Source organism: Podarcis melisellensis, assembly GCF_964234715.1.
Source record: "Podarcis melisellensis genome assembly, chromosome: 8".
NCBI classification, from domain to species: Eukaryota; Metazoa; Chordata; class Lepidosauria; order Squamata; family Lacertidae; genus Podarcis; species Podarcis melisellensis.
Window position 1 is genome coordinate 71860930 of NC_138540.1, and position 12904 is coordinate 71873833.

At 46.3% G+C, this 12904-nt stretch overlaps 1 protein-coding gene and 1 long non-coding RNA gene across 2 annotated transcripts; one reads left to right on the forward strand and one right to left on the reverse strand.

Moving 5' to 3' along the window:
* Nucleotides 1-499: 499 nt before the first annotated feature.
* PSENEN (presenilin enhancer, gamma-secretase subunit) lies at nucleotides 500-1295 on the forward strand (the record flags this gene model as incomplete). Its single annotated transcript, XM_081921731.1, has 2 exons — nucleotides 500-644; nucleotides 932-1295. Coding segments are annotated over 2 exons (285 nt in total), but the record flags the coding sequence as incomplete, so codon positions are not given.
* Nucleotides 1296-11840: 10545 nt separating this feature from the next.
* Nucleotides 11841-12812, reverse strand: LOC309375391. The gene is made up of 2 exons (XR_014170898.1): nucleotides 12398-12812; nucleotides 11841-12123 (listed from the first exon to the last, which is right to left on the reverse strand). It is a non-coding gene; the product is annotated as an uncharacterized lncRNA (long non-coding RNA).
* Between the last annotated feature and the right edge of the window lie 92 nt (nucleotides 12813-12904).

The following is a 12904-nucleotide window of genomic DNA, read 5'->3' on the forward strand; positions in this document are numbered from 1 at the left end:
AAGTAGGGGTGATCACATGAGCAGCCAGTCAACTATAGTTAAGAAGTAAAAGGGATGAAAAGAAAGATGGATGATTAAATGGAGATGCAGCACACCTTGGGTTTATTATGAATTCCGTGGAATGCTAGGTTGGGAGGTCTGTATGTAAATATTCAGCGTGGAAGGAATGTGATGTGCAAAAGGAAAAATGGAAGATGCATAAGTATTATATATATATCCACACAGTAACAGAATGATTCCTTAAAGTTGTTTTTTATTTTATTTAAAAAAGCACTATTTCACCCAGGTGCATAGAACTTGGGAATTTCTACTGCGGTAAGAACTGGTGTGTGTACATTTTGGTGGCTTATTAGAAATGTTATGTTTTTGCCAACTTGCTTAGACGGTAGGCAGCTGTTTTTTCAGTAGGCAAAGTGAACCTTTTGGAAAAATACAGACCTTTTTTTTTCATTTTTGCAGCCCCTTTTAAAATAGGAAAGGTGAAGGGGTTTAAAAACACACACATATAAATGAGTCCTTTCTTTCCTTTGTTTCTCCAGGTGGCTTTGCTCTGCTGCCTTTCCTGTGGCTGGTGAACGTTTTCTGGTTTTTCCGAGAGGCCTTTCTGGTGCCGGCGTACACTGAGCAACTACAGATAAAGCGCTGTGAGTTGTGGTGCAAATCCTAGGAAGTGGGAGGGCAGGGGGCAGGGCAGGTGTGAGATCCCTCCACATGTTGCTGAACTACAACTTCCATCAGTTCCAGCAAGTATGACCAGTGACCAAGAATGATGGGAGTTATAGTTCAGCAACTTATGGAAGACCAAAGATTTCCCACTTCTGCGCTAGGAGGGGAGCCCAGGCCACCTATTTGGGCAGTGCCAGATAGCATAAGGATCTGTGCTTAAATGGAGGTGACTGTGGTCATGGTTTTCCATCTGTTTCCATCCCAGATGTCCAGCGTTCAGCCATGGGGCTTCTTTTCTGGGTGATCGTGCTCACCACGTGGATCAGCATCTTCCAGGCGCGCCGGGCAGAGTGGGGCGAGCTTGGCGACTACCTCTCCTTCACCATCCCCCTGGGCACTCCGTGACCAATCCCTCCTCCCTTCATGTCACCAGCGTGGAGCTTTTAGGGTTGTATTTTTTTTTCAATGGACTCCCTGGGTGGCATGCTGCTCTCCCCTTTTATGGAACCAGTGTGGGATTGCGCCATGGTGAACTCCGGTGAGGCTGCCTCTCCTTGCAGAATCCTCTGTTCAGTATGCCCTGATCACAACCTGGGGCAGAGGTGATTAATAAACCTGGGGTTGCCTACGTCTGCTTGCCCACAGTGTGGTGGTATTGGGAAGAAGTGAGAATGGGGATAGAACCATTAGAAGAGCCTGCCAGATCAGGCCAGCAGCCCATCTAGTCTCTCTTAGGCATTGCATTAGCACTAATGGCTTGCCCGCAATTTTAAACATCTGTCCTCGGCTGCATAAAGCAGAGAGGCAGGGGTACAGTAGAAGGGCAAAATGAATTATTTCTCTGTGGACATTTGGGCTTTAAAAAAAACTATACATATCTAAACATATAGCAAAATAAAAAAATTCCTTCCAGTAGCACGTTAGAGACCAACTCAGTTTGTTATTGGTATTAGCTGTCATGTGCATGCACATTTCTTCAAATACCTCTTTAGTTACATGCCTGTAACTAAACATAGGTAAAGGTAAAGGTACCCCTGCCCGTACGGGCCAGTCTTGACAGACTCTGGGGTTGTGCGCCCATCTCACTTAAGAGGCCAGGGGCCAGCGCTGTCCGGAGACACTTCCGGGTCACGTGGCCAGCGTGACATCGCTGCTCTGGCGAGCCAGAGCCGCACACGGAAACGCCGTTTACCTTCCCGCTGGTAAGCGGTCCCTATTTATCTACTTGCACCCGGAGGTGCTTTCGAACTGCTAGGTTGGCAGGCGCTGGGACCGAGCAGCGGGAGCGCACCCCGCCGCAGGGATTCGAACCGCCGACCTTTGGATCGGCAAGCCCTAGGCGCTGAGGCTTTAACCCACAGCGCCACCTGCGTATATGTTTATAACTAAACATATAGCAGGATATTCTTAGACTCAAGTGGTTGGCTGTCAGGGATTTATTCTTCCCAGAAAAACCTTCACTTTTCTGCCTCTTGTACAATACTAACAATTTCCTACTAGAAGACACCCTTTTGTGTGTGTTTGGTTTTTAAGTAAAATTACTGTGTTTAATTCAAAAGACGTGATTTCTGACTTAGCAAGTCTATCTAGTTAGATGATAATATACTATGGGCCTTTCCCCCTACCTCAGACAAATTTCTTCAGCACACCCTTGTATAGCTAGGGACATCCCTTCGGTCGCAGTGGGGGCTGGTAGGTGAGACCCAAGTCAAATCACAATGTATCTCCTCCTGCCCCACTTCCATTTAGCAGTGGTGACCTCCCCCCCCCCCATTTTTTTATATGAATGCTGCTTTAGCAGTACCTCCTCCCTCCCTGCCTTGTCCCAGGAAAAAATCGGGCAGAGAACCTGGCCAGGTTGACAAGAAGCAGTGGGGCAGGAGCTGCCAGTGCCAGGCATGGGGTCCTCCAAGCGTGGAGCACAGGGCAGTCATCATTATTTGCCCTCGCCAGGGACCGCCCTGTTTCCAGACTCTTCGGTTCCCATCATTTCTGTTGTTTGCCATGTTGGCTAGGCCAATGGAAAGTGAAACCTTATCAATGTCTGGAGGGTCACAGGTTCTTCATCCCTGTTGTAAAGCATGAAGCACCTAGGCAATCCAACCGTTTGATTCAAACCCAAAAGAGATGGAGGCTTTACGAGGTAGATGTCACGCTTTCTAAAGCCTGCTGTTTCCACATTACATCTTCCTGTGTATTCAGAAACCTAAGAAAAGCAGCCAGAAAATTGCCAGAGAATCAACTTGGAAAACGACCAGGGTCGCACACAGTATTTGCATGAAGGGGATCACTGATAGACCTATATCAGGATTTTTTTAAAAAACAACAACACTGTGTTCCTGTGTGCTCTCCATTATGTGTGACTTACTGTGCTACTTCTTGCATTAGGAACATAGGAGGTGCTGTGGTCTAAACAACAGCCTCTTGGGCTTCCCAATTGGAAGGTTGGCAGTTCAAATCAGCGTGACAAACTCCCTTTGCTCTGTTCCAGCTTCTGTCAACCTAGCAGTTTGAAAGCATACCAACACAAGTAGATAAATAGGTACTGCTGTGGCGGGAAGTTAAATGGCGTTTCCATGCGCCCTGGCTTCCGTCATGGTGTTCCTTTGCACCAGAAGCAGTTTAGTCATGCTGGCCACATGACCTGGAAAGCTATCTGTGGACAAATGCCACCTCCCTCAGCCTGAAAGCGAGATGAGCGCCGCGACCCCACAGTTGCCTTTGACTGGACTTAAGCATCCAGGGGTCCTTTATCTTACCCTTCTTGCATTGTTGTAGTCCAGCAACATTGGGAGGGCCATAGCTCCCCCATTCCTGTTAAGCTCTGTTGATTTCCATGAAAACTAAAGGGTGTGTGTGTGTTTTTACTACAATGATAGGATTTTTACATATATATATATATACACACATACATACCGTATTTTTTGCACCATAACACTCACTTTTTTCCTCCTAGAAAGTAAGGGGAAATGTCTGTGCGTGTTATGGAGGGAATGCCTACGGGTGGCATGCCTACGGATTTTCCTCCTCTAAAAACTACGTACGTGTTATGGTCGGGTGCGTGTTATAGAGCGAAAAATACGGTATTTAGATTTCTTGCTGGGCTTACTTCTGCTCTCCTTTGCAATTGTTGCTGAACAGCAACATGTTTACTTGGAAGTAAATCCTATTGCGTTCAATGGGGCTTACTCCCCGAGTAAAAATGTCCTATCCAGCATGCAGCAAAGGGAGATGTAGCCCGACAGCGCATAACGTGCCACAGTTTCTCCCTCCCTGTTCTTTTAGGATGGCGACTTCAAGGGCCTCATTCTTCCTTTAATGAGCAGCCCCCAGCTGCCGCAGTTTAAGCCTGTGCTGTGTTCCCCCAGTGCAATATACAGTAGACACTGGAATAGATCAAGGTCTCCTGGCATGGAAGAAAAGTTGCATAGAGAGAAAAAGCTTCACTTGGAATCTGCATGCTGAGTTGCTGTTTTCAAGGGACAGGCGTGGGGCGATGAAAGGAGGAGGAAAGTTGGCTGCTGTCCTAGGAGAGCCTTTCTCCCACACCTCCGTCAGCTGATTGGGATGTAGGATGGTGTGATAAACAGTGGAGGAAACAATGAGCCCAATGTTTCTCTGAGCCGCTGCAGCTTGCTCTGCAATTTAAATGGTGTCATTCCAGCAGGCCGGATACAGTCTAGTGTCTCAGAAAGAGATGGGGGATCCTCCCTGCTGGTTAGGCAGCCGTGCCCTGCTGTACCTTCTCCCTCCTGCGCAGGCTGGGTGGGGAAGGGGGCGTGAGCTGAAGGTCGGTGATGTCAGCGGAGCATGAAGTAGCCTACAGCAGGTGTTGGCCTGCCTTGTATGAGGTCACTATCTGGCCTTTTCCATTGTGCTAAGCGGAGGGGGGAGGCGCAGGTTTCCTTCCAGCCATGAACTCATTGCAGGTGTCCCCAACCTTTTTGGGGGGCAGGTCCAGGGGGGCACATATTTAAAAATCTGAGCGGAAACTTGTGGACATCACAAAAGAACCATTTCACAAAAGGGAAATAGGCAGAATTTTGTACCCGCTGCCTCACATCAAGGACAACACAGGCATGAAAAGCAGGTGACTTTCCCCAGCAAAACAAAATGAAAAAGCCCCTCCAACCTCAATTTTACAAACCAAGGAGAGAATAAAAGGTTATGGGATGCCAATGGAGATTTCAGAAGGACTGTGTACAACGTTGGGGACCTAAAGCTCACTGAATGTTAATTGCAACCAGTCTCCCAGAATGGCTTCTGCGTAGTTATTTTTTTAAGTACTCATTTTTCTAGGTGGAAGTAAACCTCTAGAAGCAATTCTGCAGAAGCTCTGGAGGACACATGGTTGTGCCTAGGACGGGCGTGAGGAACCTTTGTCCCTCCAGAGGTTGCTGAACTGCAGCTCCCATCGTCCATGGCCGCTGTCCGTGCTGGCTGGGGTTGATGGGAGTCGTAGGTCAGCAACACCTGGAAGGCCAAAAGTTTGATTTTGTTGGTTTCCAATATTTATATACCACCTGACAACAAAAGTCCTATGGGCAGACTTAAGTTAAAACCTTAAAACGTAAATGGCAGTAGGAAACAAAAATCTAACAGAATAAAAGCAGCAATAGAGAATGGCATCCAGTACAACAAAAATAAAAAGCAGTAAAAATATATATTTACAACTGAAAATGCTATCAGTGAAGTGATTGTGTTAAAAAATAAGAAGCATTCTAGATATTACCTGTCAAATGTCATTTGACTGATAAGGCCATTGGGGTGGAACCATTCTAAGTTATCTGAACAAGTCCCACTGAAAATCCAACCCATTTACTACAAAATATAAACCAGCAGCAAGCTGGTGCAGTGATATTGTCTTGTTTATTGGTATTGTAATTAAAATAAAACTGTTAATAAATATATTTTAAAAAATAAAATAAAACAGCAGCTCCAAATACTACAGCTTGTTCAGGCAATCTGTATCTAATTGACTAGTTTTAAATTCTTGGCCAAAGTATGATTTGGTCAGACGCTACAAATAAAATCATCTTAAACAAAAAACAAAAAACCAGCAGCAAGCTGCAGTATGGCCATCTTGTTTGCTTCTTTCTCTTCTTTCCATGTTTTTTTGTTCTTATCATTGCTACTCTTTTTATTTTTCTTGGTTCCACCTGCTTTGTTATCTCTGGAGCTGCTGACACAAATATACCAACTATCAGGTGTGGCTAATGCACACCCACTGAGGCTGCACATCGCCCTCTTCCAAAGAAGCTTGTTGTTAAAAGTGGAGCGGAGATGCCACCCAAGGTGGGTGCAAATGGATGGAGGTATCTCGTCTGACCTGAACTGGCAGCCTCTCTAGCTTTTCACTTCCTTTGCCTTCTTCATCTGATTGCTGGAGCTCCTCACCCCGTCTCCTTTTTTCCATTCCTTCCTTGAAACCTGCTCAGGGTTGCTTTGGCGTTGAAGGCTGTACATGCACAAAAGCACATTTCACTTTGGATTTAATTTACCTCCCTTTGACAAACCAATAGCTAATTCAGAGTGAAACCAGCGCTTCACAGATGAATCTGTATTTCTAAAATGGGAGGGATGGAGCAAACATACTGTTCTTGCATCTGTATGTGAAACAGTAATGTACCACTTGGCCATGAAGTTCGTGTCCCAGGTATTCAAACCCTGGTCTCCCGGGTCCTAGACCCATCAGATGTGGGAAGTAGGGGCAGTTTACCTATGTTCACCTCTCTTTATTGGGAAGCAATTCCTGCTGTTTGAGGAGCTGGGATTTGGAAGTCATTTCAGTTCATCTTGTTACCGTCTGCCTATCTGCTGCATATACAACGTATACAACATACATTTAAAGCACGTGACATTTATAGCTCACCTTTCTCTCTTGAGGATCTCAAGGTGGCAAATGTACATGGTTCTCCCCCTCCTTGCTTAATTCCCACAACAGCCCTGTGCGGTAGGTTAGGCTGAGAGCCCCAAGGTCACCTACGAGCTACGTGGCCAAATGGGGATTCAAACCCTGGTCTCCCAAGTCCTAGACCAGCACTTTAACCACTGCACTACTTTGGCTCTGCCTCAGTCCTTGTCTTGCCAAATGCAAGGTGGTTCTTTAGGGGGGGGGGAATTCAGAGGCAATACAAAACACACGTGAGTGAGAAGATTTAAGAATTTATTCTAAACAGCAAGCAATATATACATACCAAGCAAGAACTTCAGTCTGCCACTTTCTTCAAACTATGCCCAACATCAAAAGAAGGTATCCAGCAATATCACTTCCTCCCAACAGATTAGGACTAGGAAATCAAAGGCTGTTCTCAGCCATCATGGTGCTTAACAAAAGATAGGGAAAAGGGAGGTACGGGGCAGGAAGAGGGAAACTGAGTTAGATCACTCGAAATACAAATATATTCCAGAGAGATTGCCCATGCAGTCCTTTATCTACATAACATAAGACAAGTCAACCTGGATCAGACCAAGAATTCATCAAGAACCCTGGTTGGGGACCTCAGACCCAGGGCCATGTGTAGCACTCCAGACCTCTCTATATCTGGTCCTTGGGACTCTCACCAGGCCTTGCATCAGCCCACCAGCCCTGCTTTTCATCCTCCTAGCGTGTTTTTGTCTAGGGTGGATGGAATGTGCTTTTAAAGTTGGATAATGCCTCTTGCTTGTTTGAATACAGGCTAGAGTAGCACATGAGCATGTGGCGCTGTGGGGACGCATGTGGCGCTGTGGGTTAAACCACAGAGCCTAGGACTTGCTGGTCAGAAGGTTGGCGGTTCGAATCCCTGCGACGGGGTGAGCTCCCGTTGCTCGGTCCCTGCTCCTGCCAACCTAGCAGTTCGAAAGCACGTCAAAGTGCAAGTAGATAAATAGGTACCGCTACAGCGGAAAGGTAAACAGCGTTTCCGTGCGCTGCTCTGGTTCGCCAGAAACGGCTTAGTCATGCTGGCCACATGACCCGGAAGCTGTACGCCGGCTCCCTCGGCCAATAAAGCGAGATGAGCGCCGCAACCCCAGAGTCGGCCACGACTGGACCTAATGGTCAGGGGTCCCTCTACCTTTACCTTTAATGGCTCTTGCTTGTTTGGATACAGGATAGAGTAGCACATGAGCATGTGGAAAGTAGCCTGCTGAACAAAGGTAGAAATTACATTCCTTGCTCTGTCCATTTTGGTCTCTGGCTCCACCTACCCCTGGCACCTAACTTTCCATCCCCGAAGGTGTCCTAGAAGGAAATACGGACCTTGGAACAAAAAAGTATTCCTAACCCCTGATTTAGGATCTACAGCAGCGGGGAATGAAGCCGACAGTCTTCTCTTGTCTCTTCTCCTTCATGCCTCACAGCTGGTATTTGGGGCTAAACTGCCTCTGCATATGGAGGCGCCATTTGCACATTACGTCTAATACTGACCCCCCCCCCCAGTATTCCTGCCTGCTCTCCATAAATTCGCCCGATCCCATTTGAAAGCTGCAGCCATCACTGCATCTTGCAGCAGCAATTTGCATCAATTAATGACATTACGTTTCAACGTTTAGGGGACTGTCTCTGCCAAACGAGAAAACCTAGAGAGGTTTGTCTGGCGTCTGTTTTACTAGCAGCGCCAGGCGAAGGACTCCCCACCCACCCCCTCCACTACCACCGAGCTTTCTGGGTGCAGTTTTAACCCCCTTGGCTGGTCTGTGCTTCTTTTATGATTATCTGGCTTTTAGCTTATTTTACTGCTTTTTTTGATGCTTTTAAGTCTTCTGCTCCTTTTGCTAACTGCCATGGGAACAGGATACAAGAGTAGCATAAAAACAGTGTTTTATTTTTAAAAACAACAACTGAGAAATGGGCTAGCGGTAGAGAGAAAATCCTGCTTGTTTTTTCTTCATGGAAGGGAGAAGTCTTGGAACGGTGTATACCTGGAACGGCAACACACCTCTTATCCAAAAGAGTTGAGAGCAGCATTCCAGCCTTTTGATGTAATCCAGAAGACGCTTTGGCACAGTCCACACCCTTTCCCAAGCTCAATAGTCTGCCTATGAGCTACCCTGTTCTTCTGAATGCTTAGATCCCACTGTAGCAGCACTGATCTCATGGGGTAACTGCCCCACCTAACCCCAGAGGCAGCTGAACAAGCAGTCGGACTCCTTGCGGAAAATTGTGCTGCAAATCTTTTTAAATCCTTTGAGAATATGTGCGTGGAAGGTTCTGACTGATGGAAACAGCACGCGAGCTTTGCGAGCAAGGAGGTTGCAATATGGCATTATTTAAAAGTGTGTGGCCTAGTGGCTAGAGCATTGGACTAGGGAGACCAGGGTTTGAATCTCCACTCATCCACAAAGTCCCTGGGTGTCTCTCCACTTAACCTGCCTCACAGGGTTGCTGTGAGGAGAAAATGGAGAAGGAGGGAAACCCTGTGTCACCCTGAGCTCCTTGGAGGAGAGATGGGATATTCGTATGAGAATAAGCTGCTTCTAAGCTATTTGTTTTATTAAAAAAATCATTTTTATGCATTTTTCTTAAATCAAAATGGAACATTCCCTACAAACCGGAAACAACTCTGCACATTTTTTAAATATTATTTTTATGGTCAGGCCATGCCCCACTACTCCAATATTCTGGGTTTCAAAATGCATTATATAGCCTCGTAAAGTTGGGTGGGGGAAGAGTCTCTGTCCTCAAGTAGAACCAATTAAGTTACCCAGCTACCAAGATCAATAAGTGTTAGCATATAATACCCTAAATGGCTTGGAACCCCAGTCCTGAAAGGAGTAACTCCCCAGCCATCTTAGGCCCTAAAATGGACAGAAGAGGACCTCTGGCTGCTGCCCACTTAGTATTGACCCATGACAGGGCCTTCTCGGTGGTGGCTCCCCATTTGTGGAATGGCCTCCCTGGAGCAGCGAATCTGTCTCCCTTGGTATTGGCTTTCAGGAGAAATTTATGGACATTCCAGTTTACGCAGATCTTTGATTATCAGCTATTGAAGTATCTATCCACTACTGCAATTGGTTTTAGATGTTTTTAAAATAGTTTTAAAAATGCTTTAAATGTTTATAATGTGTTGTATTACTATTACTATTCCTTTGGGAGGAAGGGTCGGATACAAGTTGAGTAATAAATTAGTGATGTTTGTCCCCCTCCCAAAGATATGCAGAGAGAACATAGTTCATAATACACGCTTTTATCATCTCCTTGGGCTAGGGAAAAAATATTCCCTCCCCTTTAACATATTCCCTGCCCCTGCTTCTTCTCAGCTCTAAATTATCCTCTCCCCAGGCTGCTTTTTCACTTTAAAAAATTGTGTTGGGGCTTCACAGCTGCATTCATTTGCAGGTAATGTATAATTAGCCCCTTCTAAATAAATATACTTAAGGTCAGGGGCACATCCTAAGGATTTCAATAAGAACGTTTTAAGTATACACTGACAATTCTCACAGTTGAAACTGAGAGCAGCTAACAGTGCCAAAAGATTGGAACTTTTGTGCTCATTATACCACAGATGTTAATTTTGTAAATTACTTTTCAGGGAAACAAAACAGCTTTACTAGTCTCACATCAATTAGCCTAATAAAGGCCTTGAGCAGGAAGCTGGGCTGCTATCCCTTCTGCTTCAAAGGTGATTTGGCATTTGAAAGGTGTGTCTCCCTAACCCAATCCCACGGCTTGCTATAGGAGGCGACATTGTATGCTCAGCAAGAAAAGTGTGCTTGTGGTAGGGAGAGATGACTGCTGTATGTAAACTGTGCATTAGAATGCCATTTAGTATATCTTTCAGCTGGTTCCTACACTTGTGGACCAAACACCATGGAGAGAAGTTCAAGCAAGTCAGAAGGCCTGATCCTGCAGGCCTGTTTTATATTACAGTACTTTCCAACCAAGGTTATTATTACATTCACCTGTGAGTCAAGTGTTGACCAGTTGTGTGGTCTACATGTCAAGATCCCAAACTGCATATTGAAAAAGCTGAACCACAAGACTCTTATTTGTGAAAGCCTCCTATTCTTGTTCCTCTATAATATAGAGTCCCTTCTTTCCAACTACCTTTGCTTATAAAGAAGCAAAATTTGCTGTGTTAGTTCTCTCCCAGAGATTTGTATTAGAGGTGCGAAATATTTCTCAAAATGGTGACTTGAGGGAAATATAGTCATACCTCATATTACATCCTCTTCATATTACGTTCTTTCAGGTTACGTCCCGCGGCGACCCGGAAGTACCGGAAAGGGTTACTTCCGCGTTTCGTCGCTCGCGCATGCGCAGAAGTGGCGAATCACAACCCGCGGGTGCGCAGACGGTTGCATTCTTTTCATGTTGCGAATGGGCCTCCGGAACGGATCCCTTTCGCAACCAGAGGTACCAGTGTGCCTATACTGTTGAGAAACTACAGGACTTCTGCAGCAGGTGGAGGTGTGAATCTGTCCCTTTAGCATGCTATGTCCCATTAAATCAAAGCGGGATGATTTGTGACCCTCCAGGTACTGCTGGACTACAAATCCCATCAGCCCAGCCAGCTTGGCCAAGGAGACAGGGATTATGGGGTTGCAGTCAGATAACGTCTGGAGGGGAACAGGTCCTGCAGTAAATGAACGAGATAAGCGTTTTTACATCTTTTGGAGCAGACCTCCTGGGCTTCCTGTATCCCTTCCCCAGTTGGCATTCTGGATTCTCCTGCTTTGTGAAGGAAACCCCCCAGGTCCTTTGCAAGCAGTGCTACATAAAGGGAGAAGCTGCTGAAGCAGCTAAGCATGCTGGGTATGTGCTGTCTCTTCCATCAATCCATCACCTGGTCCTTGCAGGGTTGGTCCAGTGAGCTCAGGGTTCTGCCTTGGGCTGAGGAAGGGCAAGCAAGTATCTGCATGTTGCCAGGCGCAACAGGGATGCTTCCACTTGCGCTGAAAGGCAGCATAAGCATTTTAAATACCGTAAATTAAAATAATGCTTTGTGAACATTTCCAAACTCTTTTATTAGGTCATGTCACTGACACACACCATATATTTAAAGTGCATGGCTTCCCCCTCCCCAAGGCTCCCGGGAGCCATAGAGCTACGATTCCCACCAACACCCTTCACAAATTACAGTTCCCAGGATTATATCAGGCTAGAAGGCAAAACCAGGAGGAAGGGAAGGAAACAAGCGAATGTGGGTTGCAGGAAACGGTGTAAGGGACATAAAAGTGGAGAGTGGTGGTGTTTTTTGTAAAGAGATTTTATTGCATTTTAGAATATATACAAAAACCAGAAGAACTGATGACAACTGACAAAAAAACCCATCAGCACATAGAATATGTACATTTACTTCTGTGGCTTAAGTAACAAAGTCCAATTCATGAAAGAAAAATGAAAAGTTGTCTTCACAGTTTAAAGAAACAACAACACCCAGAGAATACATTTAGTGTTATTTGACTGTCAAGTGAAGTTCAGATTTGGCAGGCTTGTGTCCATGTTTGTCTTCAAAATGAAGGTTGTCCTGCCTATGTGACAAAGGAATGAATGCCAAATGATACAAAAAATGTCTGGATTTGTGGAAATCTCAAATTATAGCGTACTTTCCCCTATGCTAGTTTTATTCCACTGCGAGTGGTGAAAGCGGAGACCGACGACCCTATGCAATTTCTTTTCTCTGAATTGTTGGTGAGGAGGGTCCCTAACCATCATCCGATGTAAACACCACAAACCTCAAAGAGTGCTCACGTTACAAAGATCTGTTAACGCGCGCTCTCTTTCAAAGGGAAACAAGGACTCAACATTTCTTCCAACAGTGTATTTTCGGCTCACCATCGTTTTGCCTCTCCCGTGTATAAAGGTAACGTCTGAAATGGGGCCGGGCAGCACCGACCAACGGGAAGAGAAACGATGTGCTTTCCCCCCTCCTCCCCCATCTAACCACCTGTCCCCAATTCAGACGTTACCGTTACACCTCCCTCCCACTTTGCAGCGTCGCAGCAGGGCCGTCGTTCAACGTGGGAATGGGCTGGATGGGAGCTTAAAGCCGGGGAAACGCCGAGAGAACCTTCCCGGCTGCCTCCTTTCCAGAATAGAATCCTGATGGCATGGATGATCCAGACACGCCTTTCCCCGCTGAGCCGCGCCTCCGCCCATCGGTTCCCACGTGAGCCTCGAGGCTAGGCGAGCGCCAGGCCCCGCCCCTTTTCAGTGGCCCCGCCCACCCGGGCGCTTCGCGGGGCTTCCCGCTCCGTCCCGAAGGCTCTTCTGCGTTCCAGCGGCTTCCAGGGGGCGGAGCCGGCCGGGTAT